The 24765-nt window shown below is 39.8% G+C and overlaps 1 protein-coding gene across 1 annotated transcript in view; it reads left to right on the top strand.

Annotated features, from left to right (window-relative positions):
- unc5db (unc-5 netrin receptor Db) overlaps positions 1-24765 on the top strand; it is a 192004-nt gene that overhangs the window by 57339 nt on the left and 109900 nt on the right. The window contains exon 2 of the mRNA XM_035659245.1: positions 20951-21166. Within this exon, the coding sequence (XP_035515138.1) occupies positions 20951-21166 (216 nt within the window). The remainder of the gene's footprint in view (positions 1-20950; positions 21167-24765) is intronic.

Genomic DNA, 24765 nt, shown 5'->3' with positions numbered 1-24765 from the left:
TGCCTTTCATATTGACAGTAACTGGACCTTTGACAGGCTTCTTTGAATGACATGAAAATGGGGTGGCAATCCAATCGTAATGGCACACATTTTGGTAATGAGCTTAAAAACACGTGCTTATCTTTTTAACTGGTGAATAAAGATAGAGCCGTGCCCCCAGTTAAGAATGCAACACAGAGCCGTGGAGGAGGAAAAAAAAGATAAATAAATAATCGAAGCAGAAGGCAAAGGGGGATTTGAAACTCATTTGCATTGCACAATTGATTTCTTGCAACTACCCTGTCCGCAATGTCAGTCATTCCCTCTTTTGAGTTTTAATTAAATCCCCGACTGAGTTCTGTTCGAATTTCTGATTTGAAGCAGCAGTCAATACAGACGCAAAGTGTCCAAAGATTGGGCCCCGTTCACTAAATCAATTCCAACAATGCTTCCAGGCCTGTGCCTCTGCAGAGGGAGTCGGCTACACAATGGGTGTCAGAGGAGATAATATCTACCCGCTTGTAACCATCGCGTCCCTGCTGGCGGGAACACTTCAAAACAGGCCTATCAGTTCTCCTTCCTCCTCCTGCCTCCTTGTGATATGATCTCATTTTGCATAATTATAATGTGATGCAGCTCATAATGGATTGTAATGAATATTGAATTATCCACATTTTAATGGATATGGATGCACACAGCCTATATATTACATGATAATTCCTCCTCCATATAGCACAATAACATATCATTTGCATGTACGTGGATGTACCTATTACATAATACATGCACATACATACTAACTACATATATAGTACATTACACACCCATAAATATTTGCTGTTTATTTGAAGACCAATGAAATTTGATTCATCTGCATCCAAAGTCTTTTGCTAATTGGATCTTAATTACATCCTACAGGAAAGCTATGTGCCTACCCCATGGTGATGAAGCATGGAAAATATGAGGTTTCCCAGACAAAGCTGTGCAGTAGCCCATATGAATATTACCCATTGAGGACCCAGGTGCCTGCTTCCGCTCAATACGACTCAGCTCCAGCAGGTTCTGTGTTGCATTTTTAATGAAATGTAGAGGGGAGCAACAGCTTTCATTTCACATCTTGCATTCCTCCACACAGCGAAGTCATCTGTCAGAGATGATAAACTCCAATTTGGTGAGAGGTCAAGTGAAATATTAACAAGGGCCTCCAGCAAACCACTCAATCAATTACTAAATGATATATTCATAAATCAATGGGATGGAGCTGACAGCTGAAAGACGAAATGCTTCGTTGCAGGGAGATTGGCATATTGGCTTTTGGAGCAAATTAAGGTATTCTTTCATCTCGACCTGCTCTTCATCTTTATGGCAAAGTTACCCGTTTCCTCTGATTTGCTTCCAGATGTGATGTTGTACTGGGCCTAACAGTACATCTCTGCTGCAGTTTCTGACTTGAGGGAGACATTCAGTATGTGCTGATAGAGATTTACCATGATCTCTTTAGCTTATACAATAGGCTGCAACGTTTGGAAGAGGAAAAAGCTCAATGTTCCTCATACAAATAATAAGATCGACCCTTTCTCAGTTCCGTACACTCCATACTTACGTATATTGTATATAGTAACGTATATTGGCTAGTGTCCCTGATGTTAGCAAACGTTAGACAGATATTGCTGTGAAACTGACATTTCTGAGTCAGTGTGCGGACTGCATGACTCTTCTCTACTTGTGCTACAGTTAGGGTTAGGTTTGGAACTTTGGTGTGGACCAAACAACTGCACAGAGGCCGCTGGAAAAACACCTTGCCAGCAGCTCCATGCCCAGGGGACACAAATCAAGCAGGGGGGTCAGGAGGGCATCCCCCATGAGATTTTGGGTGTCAGACACATCATTTCCTGCATTTTTATGCACCAATTTCAATAACACAGTCCTCTGCTACTCTCAATATGAATGTAAAAGAAATAGAGTCAATATACATGGGCAAAATGTTGGGTCTGTCAAAATAACTCAACTTTGCAAACTCTGTCTTGGCACTGCTCAGATGTAGTAGTCCCCTGCTGAACACTGCTTTGGGTCGCCCAGTCGATCACTGTTTGCCTCTTACTCGTTTCTACTGATAGGACTGATCCGCTCTGCCATTCAGATCTGTACTCAGACTTAAACTGGAATTATTCGCAACTTGAAAAAAACTAACTTCTCTGCTATGTTTTTCGTGAGACTCTTTTAGTTTTATTCTTTCTCATGTCATTCCAATAATGTGAAAAGCATGTATGCGTTACAGTAGGGTGTACACGAAAATACAGGACAAATCGCATCCCGCTGTCCTGAACGAATTGCTAGTGTTACCACTCCAAGTTCACACTCTTAGTTTGAAACTGCAGTTTAGCAAAAGTTACATAAGCTTACTTTATTGTTATGTAGTGGTTAGTACTATCATCTAAGAGCCAAAATGCCATGGGTTTGATTCCTTCATATGTGCAAATGAGACTGTGGGATTTTCTCTACAATCCAAAAATATAAAAGTCTTGAATTGCATTGACGTCTATGATAGACCTGCCAGGAGTGTCCGCTTTCCACACTGTGAATGTTTACACGGGCTCCAGCCCAATGACCCTCAAAAACTAAATGTTGTGTAGACTCCAAAACAGCATGCTCCAATTACTGTTGTGCCACAGTGGAAGCTAGAAAATAAAAATTCAGCCGGGTCAGAGGGTTGCATTAATGCATAGAAACTATCTGTTCTCTGTCTGTATCTGTTATTGTGTGAGTACAACAGTGGTGGAAGCACCTTGAGTTTTCCTCTGCAGTGTAAAGCAGAGTGTTAAATAAGATTTATCAGAGCCGCCTCAGCTCGGGTTTAGAGGCCATCTCCCTTGAATCCCAGTGTGGGCCCTCTGTGGCCCTCATCAGCCAGCTTGTAAATAAATCAGCCCCAACCGTATGGCTCTCGTCTTTTGAGATTCAATTTACCTCACGACCGCTGAGCCGCTGTGCACTTTTCTCACAACAGGAGACAGCAGCGAGCTGGACAGTTAGAGTTTAAGGAGCGTGGGGTGGAGGCATAGGGCGGGGAGCCAGGCTTATGCAGAGTGAGTCTTGAGTTTGACAAGCTCTGGCAACCGCCCCCCTTCTCTCTGTTTGACAGGGAAAATGAGTTGGAATTGGAGCTTTGTCAGGCAGTCGCAGTTGGTAATTAGTTTCTGGCCTTTCAATTTAAATGTGCCAGGAGACGGCACAGGTAACGCTAAAGGGATTTGCCATCGCTGAAAGAGTGATCAAAGCCATTCAGTCAGCCAAACACGTTCCATTCCGAAGGGGCTGCAGACCTTTTCGCATTTTCAAACGAGGTACAACTGTCTCAGTTTAGGGAGATATCGTCTCTGATATTTTTAATTTGTCTGTTTATATTCAAATGTCACGCATTCTAAATGGCCAGTCCACAAGCTTAAACTGAGTTTGTATGTGTTTGCATCCAGAGTGCGTGAACAGTGTAGTACTTTTTTTATTTCTTTTATAGTCTAACAATCAGACACACATCATTATTTAGCCATACATTGTCCTCATGTTAGCCATTTCCTGTTCGGGATCCGGTATTTTGCTTGTCAACTGCATTTTCAGTCAACACAGAAGGTGTGGTTGGTTCTTCTTAGAATGATTTATGATGATTTATGATGAAAAATGGTCAATGTTGGAGTTGTTATCACTGCTATCTCTATCAACAACATTTTGTTGCCAGAAATACTGATGACACTGGCACAGGAAGATGATGTCCCCATTGTTAATCCCTCCAACAAAGCTCTGTGAGCACACTGAATTTCTGATTAATTTGAAGATGTAGGCAACAATTCAGAATTTAGGACAATGATCCTAAACATACAGACAAGTAACCAATAGGACTTTGTCATTGACAATACTAGTACAGATACAATAACTGAGTTTTGGCGTTAATACCAAAAACAATTTTGAAAATGCCTGTGTGTTGAGATGTTGTTTTTCTGCCAAATCAATTTTTCACTTAGCAAAACAAAGGTAACTAATCAGCATGTTGTTTCTTGTTTGTCTAATGAGCACAAAAAATGAAATGTAAAACGTGTAAAGACGTGTTGTGGTTTTATAGGGAGTAACGTGTTGGAACAGTTTCTTGGCCAGGAGCAGTGACTTCCTGGTCTTCGTATCATTGTGCCATTGCAAAGATCCAGGAAGTCACTGCATCCGGCTGCTGTTAACTACGAAATAGACATGACTCCCAGTAAAAAAATTATGAATTAGCTTTAGAGGTGTTGGTTGCCGTATTCTTCACTCTTGCTAAGCCAAGCTAATCACCCCTACTTCCATGCTTATCAATCTTCTCATCTAACTCTTACTAAGAAAACCAAAATGACCATGATTTTTACAGGGATATTTACCTGAATAAAATACAGGCAAAAATTTTAATCTGAACAGTTTTTAATACACAATGCTACACCTATTGGTCGGTACTAGAAAACACTGGTAGTTTTTACCCCTCTTAAAGACTAAAAAGTGCCCAAGACAAGCAAGAAGTGAATCTGGCTGCAGTACAGGCGTGGTGGAATATTTCCAATTTATGTTAACTTGTCACAATACTTTCTGACCCTTAAATTTGGGGGACAATGTATTAAAAGAGCTATAGTTTCTGCACTGTTCTTCTCATGTGGAGGTAACAATGCTCAAATTAAAGCACAGAGTCAGCACTTTAACCTCGCAGTCACTGTTTTCAGTGTGCTGCAGCACAGAGCCAACACAACCTTAAAATGTGTCACTGCCATATTCTCCCAGCCTGTGCAGATAAAACATAAAATATACTCTCTCTCAAACACTTTTGAAGTCTTATTGATGATTATCATTTCACTAAGAGAATTTACTAGAAGCTAATTAATTTAGCTACAAAACGCTCTTCAAACACCTCGGATCATCAAACAAAGGACATTAGAGCGTAAAATGAATTTGATTTGTCTTATAAGATTATATAACAAAGACTTTCTTTAAAGCACACGGCTTGTGTCAGTGTCTATGAATCAAACAACCTGACAACGCGCCTGTCTATTTCCGTTTTTGTGCCTTGGGATTAATTTTTAATCTGATGAGCCTGTGATCATAAAAGCAAGGTTAGCTTGCCTACAAGACAATCCATGGCAGGGATAGATTTTGTAGTAATATGTAAATCAGTGTCATCAGTATTTCTGGCAACAACATTCCTACAGTGGCTTGAAGTCTAATAAAGGGCGGATTGATTCAGCAGTATTGTGAGGATTAGGACAGCAGACACCTCATGTTTATACATGAGACCCAAATGTAATGCTGATGAGCCAGCGGCTTACTGGTAGAACCATCGGTATCCATTATGACTGCTAACAATGCTAACAAGCCATTTCTCAGTGAACTGTGTGCTAATAGGGAAACTTTTTCCCTCTTTTTTGGGGGCAAGCACCTTGGGAAATGAAGTAGCATGACAAACAGTTGTTTTTACAGCCATAATCACCTTTTGAAGAGGTTGTGTTTTTCTTTGGATATTATGGTGACATGCAGCTGCAATTTGTTGCAATGTAAAGTCACCAACCCAAACCATCTTTCTATCTTTCTCGGCTCTGATTGGTGGTTTCCGTTCAGACCCAGTGGATTCTTGTAAATGCCATTAGGAGCACCAGGAGGAGCCAGAGAAACCAGATTTGTATACTCCTACTAATGATATAGTGAACAGAAAAAACAGAAAATACCACATCTACAAACAAACAAACATAATGATTCAATTATTGGTACATCTCAAGTATAAGAGAGTAAAAATCTTTGGTTTTGGCTCCTCGACATTCCAGCAACAACGATAATAATTATATTTTATATTAAATTTGCATGTTTGTGTGTGTATGGCATCAGGGTGTTAGTGTTCATTGTTCAGTCTGGTTGCCTGATTGAAAAAACTACATATACACACCCCACTTTAAAAAACAGGACAAAAATTAAAAAAACAAAAGAACCATATGTGTACAGCACATGTTCACAGGAGAATGTCCCTCCTGGTCTTGTGGAGAACATGCTACAGTTGTGGTGTGATCTTCCAGGGTTTCACAGGTTTTCACCTATGAGAGCAACAACACAAAATATGCTGTGCTCGAATAAGACCTGACAGGGTGTTGATGGGTTGAATATGGCAAGATTATGTGACAATATAGATTCCTGGTTTAAATGTGGATTACATTACAGCTGCTATACTAATTAAGTTGCATCTTGTCATTTTTTTTCCTAATAATACTGGTTGTTAAAGGTGTGGCTGGTGTTGACATTTACAGCAAGTGACGGTTGATCGTTAATTGCGTACCTAATGATATACCACTAGCTTTCAGGGAAATTGCAAATGTTCATTTCCTTGCACTGTAAAAATGTTGCAAAATCAGCAGCAGTAAATATGCTCACAGATCTCTCCATCTTTTAAAAACAGCCAATGTGTACTTGAAAGTGCCGGCGACTGTGTGTTCTCTAGCATTCCATGCCTCAGAACCCCTTTCTTTTTTCTTTCCAAGTCCAACCTTCACATCAGACCATGGGCCATTTGGTGAAGAAGTTGTTGTTCTCTGTAATTAGAGAATTGTTTTCTTGTCAGAGGTTTTAATTAAAAGTCACTTGAATTATACATTGTAAATATCCTGTCTTTTGCTACATACGGCAGTCTGTTTACAGGTTTTGGGGAGTACTAGCCTACTGTATGTGAAAAAGGTGAATGGAGTCTTTTGCCTCAGGTGATGTCACTTAAGGCAGTGACGGCTGGGGCTGAACACCACCAGTTCCTCATTTCTGCTTTAGGCTAGTGACTCGAGGCTACATTAGCCGCCACTATCATAACAGAAGAAAACCAGTGTTTTCTGATCTGACGCCCCTGTCGACAGAACATTTCTGATCCGACACTGCTATTGTTAAAGGTCCAGTGTGTCTCAGAGAGAGTAAAGAGAGTTGGAGAACTGACACCACCACTGTCATGAAAAGGGACATTTTGAAATAAAAAGTGACTTTTGTGAAAGGGGCATTATGATAGAAAATATTATATTATGAAATAAAAATTAACTTATTGTGTAATTTATATATTTTACACAATTTATTCATGTGAATATTTATTTCAGAATCACTTATCTATTTAATATTTAACACTCTCTCTCAGTCTCATACATTACCTGACAGAAGCTAATACAGTACATGCAGCCATGTTTGTATTTTGCAATAAATTAGGAAGAAAGCAAAATCAGAATGCAACGTTTTCAATAAGAATGTTCCAAGAGCTGAAATAAACAGTATAATTGTCAAAACTACAATCTTGATAAAATACTTGTAAAGCATCATGCCAAGGAATGATAATTCAAGCAAAAGTGTTGAGAGTGATGAAGATGTGTGAAAAACTCAATCCAGGCAGCAACAAATAAAAGCTGATAAATTGTAAAATATATTGTGCTGGATGACCAAATTCTATGCTTGAAAACATGGGTTTGAACCAGTAGAGGCAGTGGGTATATTGTGAGCATAATGACTGCAGTTTCTTCCCTGCCAAAACATATATACATACATATATATTGTAATAACAATAAATGAAACCATTATACAATAGTGCATGATGCAAAATTGGAATTATTTAATAGATGGGAGGTCTGGTAGGGTTTATGTGGGGTTTTTTGAGGGCCAGCTTCACACATACACATATTAACATTATGTGTTCACAACCCGATTAACCTGTTAGGGGGCAACAGGGCAGAAATTTGCGGTTGGCCCCTCTAGACCCCAGCATGTCCAGTCCCATGAGTATTGTGTATGTACCCTATTGCCTCCAAATTCCCATCAATACTGTGTTACAGTTTGTTGTTGTGCGTGTGTGTTTTAGTAATATGTGAAAATAAATTAAACTGAAATAATTACAACAATATTTTAATAAAGGGCCCATCTACAACATTAGGTAATAACGCAGGCCCACATTAGTTGGTAATGTGTTATTCATGCATATTTGCTAGTAAACAAATTAGTAAAAGTAAAAACAACAACTGACATACACTGACCCTGCGGTTTTTGGAAGCTCTGGAGGGACTGGGGCAATTTCCTGTGTAGACCAGTTGGGGCAATTTCCTGTGCAGACCAGTTGGTAATCTAGACTTGTGTGTGCTTCAGTGACTTACAAATTAGTGCATTTTGTTGTCCTTTGAGACTGTAGTACTTATCCCAGTTAGCCTGGCATGCAGGTATAAATTTCTTGTTTATGCAGCGAGAAGCAAAAAAAAAACATTAACACGTGTGTCTTAAAGCACATTACATTAGGCTCACGTGAATTGACATATACATCAATGTTACAGGCTACAAAATCATTTTTCATATACAGTAGACAGCACTACATAACAACCACTTTCATTACACAAACATTGCTTTACCAGTATATGGACTGACACTGACAGGACTGCAAAGATGCTGCAAACTTCCTGTTTGGTTAATTAATGCTGCATTCCATTTACCTCGGAAGTTCGAAGTTGGAGCTCAGAATGACATTACATCTGAGTTGACAGTACAAGTTGGACAACCAAGCTCAGAAGTTGGAGAGAACTGTGTGTACAACTGATTTAATGAGACACAAAAGACAGAAGTTCTAATAAACAGACTGTAACTATAACTTTCACTTAGTTGACGCCATGGACATACAAAAGATCGCATCTCCACTTCCTCCCACTATATATCCAGGATATGGCCACAGCCATCTTGTGCTGGTGACATCATTCGGAGGCAGAATCAGTGTGCAGTGGTGATCGGGGTTGGCGCCACAGTATCAAAGTCCCGCCCATACGTCTGGCCGACTCAATTGCGAACAGGGTCAGCTGTCAATCATGATGCAAACCCCCCTTTTTTAAAGCTTCAAATAACTAATTTAATAATAACTAACTAAACCAAACTTATCCGAAAAATTAACACTTGAACAAATATCAGCATGATAAGAACCTAAAATCCCAGAAAAACATGTGTTCTTTGATTTTTCAGTCCCTACTGCTAAGATGGTCAGGATTGGTGTGGTTCTTCCGACTTTACTAGTTGGAAATTCGACTTCAGGAGGCATTCCAGTTGAAATTTCAGACTGGGAACCATAATAGCACTGATAATAAAAATAAGCATAGGACATTTCATCTTCAGCCATAAAGAGTCCTCATCCCTACTTTATTAGTGTGTGTCCTTTTGCAGAGTTTAGGTTTCTTGGCCTATTAATAAAAATACAGGAGGTCATTGTTCTACAGCTGCATACACAAGCATGTAAAGCACACACAAACCCACGCTGCCTAACTTAAAACACAGACACACACACACACACACACACACACACACCTACAAAAGCAAATTACAGGTGTACACAGTCGTATTTCTATGTACTGCATCATGCCCACTTGCACAAAGACATCAGAGCAAAGCAGCTGCGTCTGCTAAGTAATTGAGAAGAAAATAACTCTCAGAGCAGCAAGAGATTTTCAATTTTTTATATTTGCGAGGTAGTCTGTCAAACACAGGCCCACGGGGATTAGACCCTTTGTGGGTGATGAGTTAATGTGTGCAGCCTCACTGCTTGAAAGAGGAGCCGGCCACATTGTTTACAGATACACATTTTGTATCATGACATTGTCAAGCAATATTCGCACCCCCCAACCCCTAAACCCCGACTGTACGCTTCTCAGTAAAGCCTCTTATATGGCCTGTAATCAATTTTAAAAGGTTGAATGGTATGAAAAGCAATTACACGGCACATGTGTCCACTGTCAGGCAGCTGGCAGGGCTGCAGTTTGAGGGGTGGGCTCCCCAGTGATTACAGAGCATAGATCTGGAGCCGTGTCAGTTATAGGTTGTTTCTGTTAGATCCTCCTGTTACACCAGAGGCCCAAGCAGCCTTACAGGCCTGATTGACTGAGACAGCCTCTGACAGTTATTGACAGGCTGCTGCGCTTCCCAGAAAGGGCAACGGAGGAAGAGGGAGAGAGATTGTGAAGCAAATCCCAATGTTAGAGCTGCTCACATATCCTGTTTCTGCTTAGTCTCGAATATGCTTTCCTTTTTATTATTTGAAGGTGTTTCTTATGGACTGACGGGTCGATATATGCTGTTTATTAAATATCATATATCTGCCACTCATGATATCCTCCACTGAAACTCTTCTTCAGTGACACTACAAAAGAGAAACAATAACCTATTTTTCTTCGCACATTTAGTAAACTCATCAGCTTACAGCTACTTTTTTAAATCACTGAATGCTTCTTTTGCTGCTGACTGATACCGCACAATATGTCGAGAAAGCTTAAGAAAAACCCTCTGCTGCTTAGAAAGTGATATGTTTAATATTTACAGCAGTTTGTTTGTAATAAATAAATGTCAGAACAAAACTTCACTGCCTTTATTATAATAGTATGCTGGGAAAAACGAAGTTCAAAGCAGCCTAAATAGTGATATTACCAAACGCAAGGTCAGACGAAAATAGGTAAAAGAAATCTGGCAAAAGCCAAAACTGAGAATCTATCTGTTAAAAAAAGGTTTTGAAATTACTTCATATTCATTACTCTCCATATCACCATCTGTGAAATGTTGTACAGCTGAGTCAATTAATCAATTAGTCAGTCAACAGACAATTAATTGGTAACACTTTTGATAACTGAGTTATTTTTCAAGCAAAAAGGCCAAATGTTACCCAGTTTAAGCTTCTACTTGTGAGAACTGTGGGTCAGACAAAATAAGCTATTTCAAGACATCAGATTGGGCTTAAGGAACTTGTGAGAGTGAAAAACAGACTGCTCTCCCAAGAGAAGGGAGAGCGTGAGTCATTTCAGCAAATGTCCAAAAACGACATGTTCCACTGACAAAGCCTTCTAACCTGGTTGCGCCATATGGTTTGTAACACAGAACCATGTGGGAAGTTGTTTTTGAAAACCGTTTGAAAGAGGGCAGGCACATTCAAAAAATACTTGGCAGGTGATTGGATGAACCATCTGTCTATTGTCATCTATCACAGGCGAATTTCAACCAATCAGGTCAACGAACCATATAACATAGTCAAACTCTGCGTGAAACAGTGAACACTGGTTTCTCGACCATGGCTGCAGTTATTCCCTAACTGTAAGCAAGTAGTGGTTATTGTAACCATGATGATGAAGGACCTTAACCTAAGTCTTGTTCTAAGGTATTTATGAACAGGAAATTAAACTTGGAAGACAAACGATGATGTGGAGATAATGTGAATCCCCGAGAGTGAGAGTCTTAATAAACGTTCCTCCTCACAACAACTGCATACTTACACAGTAATACATAACTTAATGTAACTAAATGCACTTTGATGTACTTATCTCATGCAAGTCTGTTTATGATCTGGTATTAACTATGGGTTTAAGAAAACATTGATACATTTAAGTATCGCAATAGTTTAAAAATGATTTAAAAGAAAATTGCAATATATCGCCTTGCTTACAGTATCGCAATATATTGATTTGTAACCCCTGTATCGTGATATTTATCATATTGGCAGATTCTTGCAAATACACAGCCCTAGTATTAACTGAAACCAGAGGAATCCTGCAAAGTAGCATACCTTAAAATAGATGGTGTGCTTTGGGAAATGGTTGGCAGCAATGATAAGAATACACAGCTAAGCATGCAAAACTACTGGTCCTTCGGGATTCGAATCAGATTTCTCTTCGAGTTCATATTGAGGTTAACGTGAGAGAGAATGTCAGCGAATTTACGCACAAGTATCACAAATGGGAATGTGTGTGTTTGAGTGTGTATTCACCAGAGCTTCTGTCCTTTCAGTGTCTCCAGCACCTATATTCCGGAGTTCACTCAGCGGTCTCTCAGTCCTGCCTTGTGCAGAGCCTTTTGCTGCATTTTTGTTCAGCCACTCTTTCTCCTTTAGTGTCAAGGATTAGTCTGACATCTCCTGACTCTCTGCCTTTCAAATGAGGAGGACTCCTGCTGAAAGGCTGAGAGGGTGCTCACCATGTAAAGCCGATACTCACACTGCTGACGCTCCTCATCTTTGCCCTCCGCCTATCTCAGCTCCTGTAAAAAATCCATGAGAAGTCCCCAGTGATCTCGCAGATGTGAGAGGAAGAATGTGTGGTTTTAAGGGACTTTGGCTGTGCAGGGCTGTGTGAAATAGTAATGTCCAACTCAGTCAGGAGGCCCGGCGAGGAGAAGCGTGTAGTGCTGTCAGCTTGATCTTTCAGGAACCCTTCTCTTCCAGTGTCCATTTTAGTAGAGTTTGCAAAGGATTAATGCTGATGCAAGCTGTCAATCTAGTGGTGAGAGTGGGTTGTGGTTTTGAGACACACCAGAGCCAGTTAATACATCAACACTCTTGTTTGACATCATACTTTTAAACAGGAATTGTTTCAGAATTTAACACACCAGTGTAGTATTTTCTGCTTTCTGTGTATTTTGACTTAGAAGACTTTGAATCCCCATTGTCCCGGTGTGACAGCGCTAACACAGTTCAGTAACAGCATTTAAAACATTAATGTCACAGATTTTTAGCCTGGCTTGGCCTGGCATTATGACTGACTTGTTGGTCCGACCTGTCAGATCTGTCCAAAACCTTAGTGCAGTGTAAGATATTTTAACAACTACTGGACAGATTACCATGAATTTTACTATGACCCTTAGAGGAATTCTAATCATCTTGTGTGACAATGATTTCCAAGGTATCTCAACAAGACTAAGATTAGCCATGCTAGCAGCTCTGTGAGGCTGTTAAAGGTTTAGTAACATTTAGGAGGATCTACTGGCAGAAATGCAATATAATATTCATAGGTATTTTCAGGTGTATACTGACCTAAAGGAAGGAATTGTTGTTTTTCGTTACCTTAGATGAGACAAATTTAATCTATGGAGGGTGCGGGTCCTCATCTATGTTTCTACAGTAGTCCAAAAAAGGACAACCCAAACCCTGGCTCTAGATAGGGCAGTTCGTGTTTTTCAAGTGTAGCAACCACTGTAGTTTCTACTACCGGCTTGGAACGGGGGGTGAGGCGAGTCAGCAAGGGCGTTGCAGTCAGCAACTTCACTGCTAGATGCCACTAAATCCTACAGACTAGTCCTTTAAGCATTTATACTTCAGGCTAAATGCTAATGCTAACGTGCCAAAATTTTGCAGCTATTGCTTACTGTGTTTACCACCGGGAAAGTTGCAATGTTGCAACAATTAACACAAATTTAACAAAGGCCAATGAATTCTGTGTGACCTTGCAATTTTTCCAGCAACCAGAACTTTTCCACAGATTTGACCAATCATTGTAGTTTCCTGTGCAAAACAACATACATAACCAAACTCTAAAATACTAAAATGTTGGTAATTATCCTTACCAACAAGTGTAGCTGAGGCTGATGGGAGTCATTTATTTCGCAGAGCTGCGATTCTAAGATTCTAAAAGTCTTGTCATCTGCGATTGGCTTTAAAAGGCATGGTTTCCATAGAGATTGGCTGAGCAAACTCATGCCATCAAGAACCCCTTGACCCCCATAACCAACTTAATAAATTGTTGATAGTTGTTTGTGGTTCAACACCTTTGTATTGTGGGAAGCAAGGAACATGGCAGCCTCTAGGGTCCACTAGCAGAGCTTATTTGCCTAAGGAAGGATTCAGTCAATATTCCAAAAGTCCAAAGCTGCTCTTTCAAAGCTTCACGACTGCACACTCCATCATTAAAACCTGCACTGTCTCAATCCTTCCTTGCATATCCAATCAGGCCATGTAGTGCTTCTTGCCCTGGCATGTCTCTAAGAGATTGTTGATTTGAATCTGTTTTTGTTCAACATGGTCCCCTGGCTCCCAGGCATTGTCAGCCAGCCTGAGCCAACCGTGCCACCGCCATGTCGTCTGTGTCCCTGTATGTAGATTGATACCCAGGGCATTTATCAGCTGCAGGTCCACTGCACTGAGCCTCATGTTCAGTCAGGTGGAAACCTGTGACTGGCAGCAGATAGGGTGAGGGAGCATTTTAGAGGCAGTGTTAAAATTAACCAGCGTAATGAGGAAATAAGTGACTTATTGGCACGCAGTCATTTCCTTCATTAAGGCTGATATTTATGAGCATCCATCATGAGTGGAGCAGCCAACACCACGGCTCCAGGTTTATGGAGCGTGGATTGTCACCTTGTTCCAATTATCTGCTACCTTTGAATGTGCTGAATGTTTGAACATTAAGAGAAAAGGACATGGCGCATCATTAGTTGTTGTTCATGTGAAAAAAAAAAAAAAGTGAAAGGAGAGGCTCGGCAGTGTCGGACTATTTTTATTCATCATAGCAGCAATTAGCTGATTAGAGTAGTGCAGAGGAAGGTGCTGAATAGAGGAGGATTACATGCCCCAACCATTAAATGTGTTAGTCCTTTAAATGATGTTGAAGCGGTGTCTCTTTCTGGTTGAACAATTTCAGTTTTATTAGCAAGCTTCTATATGAATTTGTGAAAGCAATAAAAGCTGTTTCCTTGATCTGTAGTCAGCATCATTCATGCTTCAGTTTCTGACATTCATTATCAGTAATAAACAGACTAAAGATGAAAACCTTTTTTTTAAATAAAATAAATTGTGAATCAGAGTGGTTACCGGTGGTGCCTGTTTTTTTGTTTTTTTTCAAATATACTTACAGTAATCCGCTAAGGTTTGAAAGTCTTAAGAATAACAGGAAATTAACATTTGACAACGTTTCTTTGGAAATAAAGATGTCATTGTAAGGATTGGAATAGTCTCAAGGTTTCAAAACTCATTAAAAATAGTTGATTTGGTTAAACAATTTGATACACAGTTATGTAGTATAGACGCATATAAAGAGGGGTGACAAATTATATGAAAAAGAAGAACTCTATTGGTGTTTTGGTGATGGTGGAAGAGAGAGCAGTCTTAACACGTTGCTTCAAAATCTCCCCGCTGAATATGCCTAATGAATGTGATTTGTTCAACCAAAAAGTGAAAAGGAAAATTATTCGGTGATTCACAGGAACAAAAAATAAAAACTATAGAAAAGTCTGAAGAATAAGCACAACTTTCTGTATCAGAAACAAAATTTGTATGTGCTTTGCTGTAGATCATTTTGTTACTGGCCCTGACCCAAAGGTTGGGGATCACTGCTCACATTCACATTGTTTTAATACTCAACCATAACCCCTTGAACATGTTTTAAAATGGTGTTTCTTTCTGGTTGAACAATGAAAAAGACAGCAACATACAGCAGTTAAGACCAGTGTTGGGCAAATTACTTGAAAACCGTTATCAATTACCTTTTACACGTTAATTGAAAAAGTAATTGCATTACTTTACAAAGTCAGCAGTGATGTTCTATATTTAACACTTAGAAAGAAACTGAAAAGCTTTACCAGCTACCTGAACCTTAATGACTCCACACAGCTTTCCACAAGTGCCGACCTTACAGTGAAGCTGCACCATCCAACTCTAATCAAACCAATGCTTGACGATTCACTAATATACACATAACACATAACGCACAACTTTAGAACTACTGGGAGCTATATTTCTCTTTATAGGTTAAGCCCAGAATTCCACTGGGCACGGCTTTATGACATTGTGTCTGCGGTGTGCTTTGGCTCTGTGATCTGCACATCTTCATCTGTAGAGGGTATTTTATTTTGAAAACTGATCGGATTCTCTATTCTATTTCTTCGTCTGACTTCCTGCCAATGTGATCTGCTCTGTGCTGCTTGACGTGAGTGGGTCACAGCTTACGTCAAAAATAGAGCAGCCACGTATTCTCCGTGAAGCAGAGTGTAGGGACGCTTCTGGGATGCTTCTGAGATGCAGCGATTCTGGTGGAATCACGAGCAATGTCTAGAATGTGGTGATCAGCGCTTTCGATGTGCGGGGGCCATGCCCCACACCTCCTTCCCTTGCCCCAACCTAGTTTTGCAATAAAAGACAACCGGAGATGTTAGTGCCTAACAATCGTCTAGTTTTCTAAATGCAAGAAGCTGCTTAAATGGCTGTGAGACTTCCCATTTACAAACATACATGCATAAATTCAAGGACACTTTGAAAAAATTGATGTTCCGAGCAACGTTGTATTCACAAGCCCGACTTTGGATTGGTTCTCCAATGCAGCATCGAGGAAACACTTCTGGACCAATTTCTCCCTACTGAAGGCACACAGACCAAACTGATATTAACCTTTTCTCTGGTATCTGTAATGTGATTGTGCCAGATTACACTACACCTCACCATATCACATTACTGTTATGTATGACAAAGTAATGTGTTAGTGTCCAACAGTGTTTAAGACACTATATACTTTAATAATCAGCATTAGCACCAGCACAATGCAATCAAAGGAGATGCAAAGTGGCTGTTTAAATCCAGTTTGTACTGTCCTTGCAAAACAGATCACCAAATACAGTATGAGGTTTTACTATGGGATGCCAACAGGAAAGATCTTTTCTAACTTATCTTAAACCAGTAGTTTAACCAGAGTCATTGGTCGCTGTGTCACCTGAAGCTCAGCAAAGAAATACAGTTCCTGGAAACACAAAGAGGGAATTGGTAAAATGTTATTTGGAACATATCCCCTGGATTTGGATAATTCAGATTTACAAAGCCTCATATCGGCTTTGGCTGAACCTTCGAATGCATTTTTTACTGTGTCCCTTGTCATCTCCACTGGAGTTGTGTCGATTTATCACCAATCTTTGGCTATGAACCTCTTAAATGTAAACTGTTCAGGAGCTAATGAAGCTGCTGTGTTCTCAACTTGACCACCGTGCGTGTTTGACTTTTTTAAACTGCTAGTTTGAAGGTTCATAAACCTCCTAATCCATTGAGGAGTATGTAAGGCTACAAGTAAGTCATAACATGCAGTGAAATGATAACATGAAAACACAGGGACCATTGTGTTAATGTTATTTTCTTGGCTGCCGCTGTAATCAACCTCCAAATTATCCTCTTTCCAGGGTTGTTTAAAAGACGATTTAATGCTGATTGTTTTTTTTTGAAGATTGCATTACAGTTAATAGTAGCCATTATTCACCAAAACAATGTGTAAGTACTCCTTTTGTATATTTATATAGCAAAACACGGAGCTTAATATCTGATGCATGATAAGCAGCTCATGTCTGGTTTTCCTATTAATGTGCGCTCAGCAAGAGAAGCTTTGCTCATTTGGAAGAAAAAGTTCACCAGAGACACGGCACAGTGTGCACATGGGTCCCGATGATGTTCTTTTGAAAATAGCTCTCCCACAGATGGGTGTTGACAAGGCACAGGTCGCACCAGGTTAGACAAAGCACTTATATTCCTTGAAAAGCCAACAGTTTGCCTAAAGATGAGAATGATAATTACCTGCACCGTGTCATAATAAACTGTTCCGTGTAAAAAAGAAAGAAAGAAATAGGCTCTATTTGACACAGAAGATGTATAATTGATACAGCAAAGAGCTGAGATGGAGGCAGCCTCAGTGTGTGTGGCGCACAGCTTGTGGTGGCTCATGTAATGGCTTGCCTCCACATGTGGTGATATGTATGGGCAAAGAAAGACTGCTGTCCCCCTGAGAGCAAAACTCTGGCTCAAATTGCAGGGCTGCCTGTGATTTTCAAACATTATGAAATCACTGCCACATTCCCTTTTCCGTGATTCCATCGTGGAATATTCTTTTGTCACCATTGTTTGTGTTTTTAAATGTCACGTATGACAAGAATACGTAATTGGCTGTAAGTGCATTAAAGACAGCGTGGGTGGAAGTATGGTTGGAAAATTTTTTTAAATGTGACAGGAGTCAATTTTGCATCAGATGTGTGCACTGGCCCGAGTTCCTCTGCACAGATAGATATAATGAATTGATTTCATACACAGTCCCCGAACATGTCATCCAGTTTTGTCCCTCTGATCCACCATCACATATCATAATCTAATCTCCATCTGCTTGTAGAACCATTTCCAACCTGTCTTCACTGATTATGGAACAGTTGCTGGCATTGAGCATTCTGTCATGTTTCTCATTACAGAGTACCTGTATGTTTAGTGTTTTTTCCAATTTCCTGCACTTGTGTCACACACAATTTCACGTCATTTAGTTGCTTTTACAGCACAATCTCTCGATGCAATAGATGTTTATGATTTACCATATAATGTATGCCACCTAATGGAGGATTTTATTAGAATAGTTTGAGAAATACTGAACAGACTTAAAGGTCCAGTGTGTAACACTTAGGATGGCTGTTCACAGGTTTTGCACATTTCACATCCACTGTAGTTTCTCCCTCTCACTTGGAAAGAGAGGGTGAAGTGAGTGAAATACAAGAAACTTCAATTTTGTGTTGATTCTGGTAGCCCCTGTGGATAAAAGCGGCAGTATTTCATTGATTTCAAGGGGAATCTGGTCAAATCCAACCAGGTGGCGGGCATTAAGAATAACTATTTGGACTCACTCATTGATGATCTACACAATTCTGCAAATAAATAATAATAATAATAAAGATTACAGATTAGGATACATTTTCAGGAATTTTATCTGTGCCTATAAATAGTAAATACAGATTTGATTTGTGCTAAAATGATACTCTGATCCTGTGAATAAAAGGACAGGTTTTGATCTTTTACTGTATATCAGGAAGACAGTCTAATGGATGTTGTTAGACTGTTATTTATACTCCTCATACGTCTGTATATGAGTTGAACTGGTCACAAAATGTACAAAATCAAATCAAATAGTGAAGCATGACTTGTATTTGAACCTCACTGTCAAACCTGTCAATGGACTAAAATTTTCAGCCTGTGTATAGACATGTATTATCAATTATGAATATACTTCTGCCTTCCTCAGTGTGACCTCACTAGAACTAACCAGAAAAGAAAACTCTGTGGCTACACCAACAAACACACACATCAATGCAAAAAGGGCACCTGCACAGTCTTTACACATTGCGTAGTGCAACACACACACCACCACGTTTCTAGGGAACGCAGTAGTTATGATGTCTTCCTCCGTACAGTCAGTTTATTGTTATCCTCAACAACCTGCTCCAGGTTAAACTTCATTCTCAGTTCATATTATAACCAGTCCACTCAGCCTCTCTGTCCCACTGTAACCAGTCCATTAGTATTGGAATTAAATTGAGAATGACTGGAAAGCTGAGGCACATACTCATGCCACCCCAGTGCCCCTCTTGTGCCGACCCAGTCAAAAAAGTCTGGAAACGCCCCTGCCTGCACTCCCTCCTCCTGTCTCCTGTGTCTTTCTGCTGAATAAAGTCACCAGGTAGTTAACATATTCGTCTTGAAGTCACTAGTTAACAGGGTCACTCGTTGAACTGAAATACGAGCGAGCCACAGGACGCAAATGCCAGAGCCGTGGCGAATTGTGATAATTTAGCACACCAGTCTGTGTCTCCTACTAAAAGACTGCTGGTGTTTCCATTAGGGAGTCTTTACAGAATGGGTGAGGCAGAGGCATTGGGACTTTCTCCTGTGTGGTATTGTAATCCTGGACTGTGAACTGAGGGATACTGAGTAGAACTGTATTTTAGATTAAAATACTGAATATTATGTGTTGCTGTGTACTGTAAGTATTTCGTTGTTGTGGTTATCGTGACAGTCTTATTTCTACCTCTGGTATATGGTTACATTGCTACCCATAATTCCATGTGATTTACCTGCTTTTACAGCACAAAGCCAAACTCTCTGCATGCCATGACTGTTTACTCATTGACATATAATGTAATAGACCATGCTACCGAATGGAGGATTTTAGGAGAATACATCTGTTGCAGCCCTGTTGGTGACTTGCTTTTTTTCTCCATTCTTCCATGACGTACTGAACACAAAAAAACAGGATATAATGGTGGTATGAATAGCTAAAGGAGGTATGAGTAGTACTAGCAATATGATAAATACATCTACCTGTCCTACAGAAGGTAATGTCAGCATATTATTTCCATTCATCCACCTCCCTGCCTGTTTGTGTTTTATGTGTGGTCTCTCTTTACACCTGCATCCATTCATTTACCCATTTAACAAGGACAACATTGATTGAGAGAGGTGGTGAGAGGGCCGATTCGATTTCAGAGGACAGAATTGGATTTGATGGTGGGGCATAATAGTTTTCATGGGCTTTTACGGCACTGAATAGCTTAGCTGGAGCTGCCTTGATGGGACTGAGCTGTAATTCTGAGAAGAATCCCAGGGATGGCAGAAGCACAAACATCCTGTTCCTTATTGTCCCAGCCCACAGAGCTCTATGTGCTTTACCTATAGGAGGCCAGCACAGGAGGCCATGTGAGGCTGAGACCTATCTTCAAACAAACAGGAAAAAAAAAAGAAATCCCGTACACAAAGTCACGCTCTCGCAATCTCTCACATCGGTGTTTGCAAAACTCCGCTTAGATCGATGAGCTGCCAACGACAAACAATAGTTGTGAACTGGGCCGGGTGCTCGCCAAACTGAAAGGAAAGGGGGGTAACCTGCTGTGAATTGTCATTAAAGACGGTGGCATGTTGGCGGCAGCACAAAGGCTGTTTGTGTGTGGACCGAAACCTGGGCCTTGTGGCTGAGATAAGATGTATTCAGACTCCACAGCCACAATTTGGGTAATCAGTCCCCTCCTAATTCCTCTCCACTTGGTCAGCTCTGATTTCATTCATCTGCAAATTGCTCTGAGGAGAACAGTTTTGCCAGAATGGGGGACGAATTGTACTGTGTGTATACTTTGCCTTTCTATAATACGTTAGCTTTTGATGAATGGGGAATTCAAAACATTGTCCACTGAGCAATCATTTTAGATTTTCAAGCAGTTGCTGTTGTACTGTTGTTCGTAAAACAAAATGCACTTGAAAGTGTTTTTCACTACTAAATGGTGTATCCAGCTGAAAAGGATTTGGCTTGCCTTTGTTTCTGTCGGACTACCTATTGTTCATTTCATCGTTCATCTAGAAGAGACGTGGGATGATGAAGTAACCGAGGTGTTGATTTTGCAGGTTCCACAGGAGATGCTCAGCCCGATGCCCTACCCTCGGTGCAGGGCACCCTGCCGCACTTCATCCAGGAGCCAGAGGATGCCTACATCGTCAAGAGCAACCCCATCAAGCTGCGTTGTCAAGCTCGGCCTGCTCTTCAAATCTTCTTCAAGTGCAACGGCGAATGGGTCCACCAGAGCCAGCACATGTCTCAGGAGCACACTGACCTGGGGACAGGTACAGCCATAAATAAATACTTATGTACATTTATACACAGATAAACATGTTGTTAACATACAGCAAATGTAGACAGACATACAACTTGCAACTTGTCAAGCCTTCCCCCTGTCACTTTAACTTATGAGGATAGCATTCATATCTCTGGTAGCAAGGACTCAAGTCTTAGGAATGAACTTTATTTACTTTTAAATGGGCTTTATGAAAATGCCTGTGGCTGTGTCCAACCCTGCAAATATATTTGCCTCTCTTCTTTAGTGCATACTGTGTGTCACATTTGATTTAAACTGAAATGACAACTGTTAGACCATGAAAGGCACCTACTTGTTCAGTTTTCGGATTTGACTTTGTATTCCGAATGGTGTCTTTTACTGATGCAACGTGCTGAAATGCAGTTGTTGTTGTTTTAACTTGAAGAAAAATGAAGTCATTCAAACCACACAGAAAAAAAGCCCTTGTATGTTTTTATTGCATCATCTCACAATGGCCGTTGCACGTCTCATAAATTCAATTATGTCTATACAGCAAATTGGCAAACAAAGAAAATATTATACTTTCTTTTTTCGCCTAAATGGACTGTAATTTACTGCAATTAAATAGCCTGATTCTCCAGTATACAATGTTTTATTCCAGTGGGGGTAAAGTTGGGTTCAACGCATCAGGATAATTAATGCTAGTCTGATTTATTAAATAATCTTGTTTTTATTGTGAGCTGAAATAAACATAAAAATATTAGCTACACTTACAATTATGCCTGCACTGGACATGAAATGACCATCGTATAATTAGAGTATAAATTGCTGGGAGAAGTCAGGATGTAGGCACAATATTTATGAGCCTTCTTTAGCTGCTATTAGTTTGACATTGTTGCTGCTTCACTTAACACAAGGCACCAATCAATATCTCCCCCCAGAGTTAACAATGGACCTCTAAATTTTTACTGCCTCTAGTCTGGATTCATAGCTTTGCTCCCATCTGGCTCCTTATCACCATTCATATCTGTTTCCACTGGGACAGACAAGGAAGGAAATAAATACAGAAGGGGAAAGGACTGAGAGGGAGAGAGAATTAAATCTGAAAAGGAGAGCATCTTAAAAATCCACCTGTGCTTGTATCTCATAAAGTAGAAGGATCTGCCCTGGCCTGGACTGTGCCTGGATGTGTCTCTGTAAGCGCAAGCTGCTGGAGGATTTGACAAAATGGAATGCATGTGGAATGAGGATGTTTTATTAGTCTTTATTATAAGCTTAATCTAAAAATGCAGCACAGAAATAGATTTCAAAATAGACGTATGGGCGGAGTCTCCACCAAAAAGGAAGCATAAGCCAAGTCAGTTATTTCCATTAATGAATGTTCCTCAACATTTAGTTGAATTGTTATACTGTATAAGTTCTCACTAAGTTTTGTGTATGCTATTCTGAGGACTGCTATCTGTCTGTCAACACTTCAGACTGTTACTATAGCACCAGGGCTCAAAGCTGAGGTGACAGCCTTACAGATAGACAGCCAACTTTTGCAAAGTTTAAATTTAATGAAGGCAGAAAAAAAACGAGGCATGCTGTTTGTGGAGAGGCTGGTAGGAACCTCTTGCATAAACTCACGACTTGATCCTCCTGCCAATAATATAATTTATTAGATTTTTTTTTACAGTTAGACTGTATTCATTGTCCCATCTCCTAGCAACATGTATTTGAAACGTGATAGCCTAACCTTAAAGTAGTTTTAGTAGCTTAAAGCAGCTTTAACATTATTGTTTTGGTTCACTGTAACTGATCTCATAGCATCGCTTTCTGCCACAGTACACAGCTGTTTTCTGCAAACAATAAAGCTATAAAAGTCTTCTGTATGCTCCCTTCCCAGCACTGAGCAGCAGAGAGATAAAGTTAGCAAATAGCTGGTGAGCATATTGGAGCAGTTAACAAACTTTTTTTGCTCAGGTGGAGACCAGAAACATGAGCTATGAGGAGATTTCAAATTCAAGTGGCTAGAAAGACAACAGATGAAAGAAAGCTAATCTTTCTCTGTATCTTCTACAAAACATCATTATTGCAGGTTTTAACCACAATCTATTCTATTACATTAGCCTAGTAGTTTGTGTTTTTGTTTTATTGATAGGGGTGCCAGGTCAGCAAAATCCTCATATGGCTATTTCTGTTTTGTACTGACAAAAAGCTTTACTATTTAGGTATGAGGCCTTGTTTGAATATTTCAGTTTGGAGAAATAAAATAGTTATATGTTGAACACAGCAGCTGGTTCTCACTTAACGAAACCTAATAAAATGTCAATGTCACGAATGGAAAATTGAGTTCATAGTTTTCAGGCAAAACTTTTAATCATGGCTTTTGTTTTATAATATCATATACTTCTTCTATCCAGGGTTCAGTATTCATTAAGATATTTTGTGTTGTCACTGAGCATCTCAGTGCATAGCCTTGTAATCGGACAGAGCACACAGCACATTCAAAATGGATGGAGCAGTTTGGTGCTTCAATATAGAAGATAAACTAGAGAATTTGAAGTAGAAGCCCTCTGGCATGACATAAAAATATCTAGAAACTGCTACAGCTACTTTATTGGACGATGCCTCTAAAGGAAAAAAAAAAGAGGAGAACAAAATGTCCCCAAATCAATGCCAATATCAGTTGATTTTTAAGAACACTAGACCTGGCCATCTTTCACAACCCACTCTTGGTGTGACTGCACACTCCAACAGCCTCCCTCTGGAAGCAACAAATAGCTTTAAAATCATCATTGCTTCATACATCATTTGTGCACATTGGAGTCCTTTCAAGCGTGGCATAATTTGTAGGTCCAAATAAGAGATTCCACATCATTCCTTTTAGTCCAACATTAAATGAGCAGGAGTGTAAAATGGTTCCCTTTTAATGTTGACTGTTTTTGCTTTTGGACGATTCTCCATTACATATTCATTTGCTTCATCAGTTAAATTGTAACTGTGGTTTTGAAACTAAAGTGGAAAATATAATAGCCAGCAGCAATATTGGTCATCATTTTATGGCTTTGTGAAACAAGAATAATTTATATCATAATTTTTTAGTGAAATCGTGTTAAAATTTTAGTAATGTGTCAAAATAATAACTTGATGTGTCTTTCTTAATTGCATTCTTTGATCCATCTGCAAAAAAGCATGTTTGGCAAACAGAATACTAAAATCCTGTTCATTAATGCTACAGGTTGAAAAGAAAAGATGACTGCTGCTTCATCACTGGGTTTAGCAGGTCATTACCAATGTTTCGGAAACCAGCACATAACTGATTTGCATATATTTCCTCAGTATTCACACATTTAGTTGGTATAAAGCCATCTGCCTAGACTCAAAAAATCGGTCCATCACTTTAGTCCAGACTGAAACATCTCAATAATTATTGAGGATGAATCCTACTGACTCTTCATCTTACTCCACCAGAAAGTCAAAGCTTCACTCATCCAGTAAAATATCTCTGCATACTGAATGAATGAATTTAATTATTTGGGGTATTTTCATGCTTTAATAAGACTACCACAAATGGAGCGATGCCTGCAAGCCAGTTCAGGCAGTCGAGCGGCACTGCTATATACACTGTAAACCCGGATAAGT

This window comes from Morone saxatilis, unplaced genomic scaffold (assembly GCF_004916995.1).
Source record: "Morone saxatilis isolate NCDOM2014 unplaced genomic scaffold, NCSU_SB_2.0 Contig16, whole genome shotgun sequence".
NCBI lineage: Eukaryota > Metazoa > Chordata > Actinopteri > Moronidae > Morone > Morone saxatilis.
Note: the sequence above shows the minus strand (reverse complement) of the source record. Positions and strands in the feature narration are given on the sequence as shown.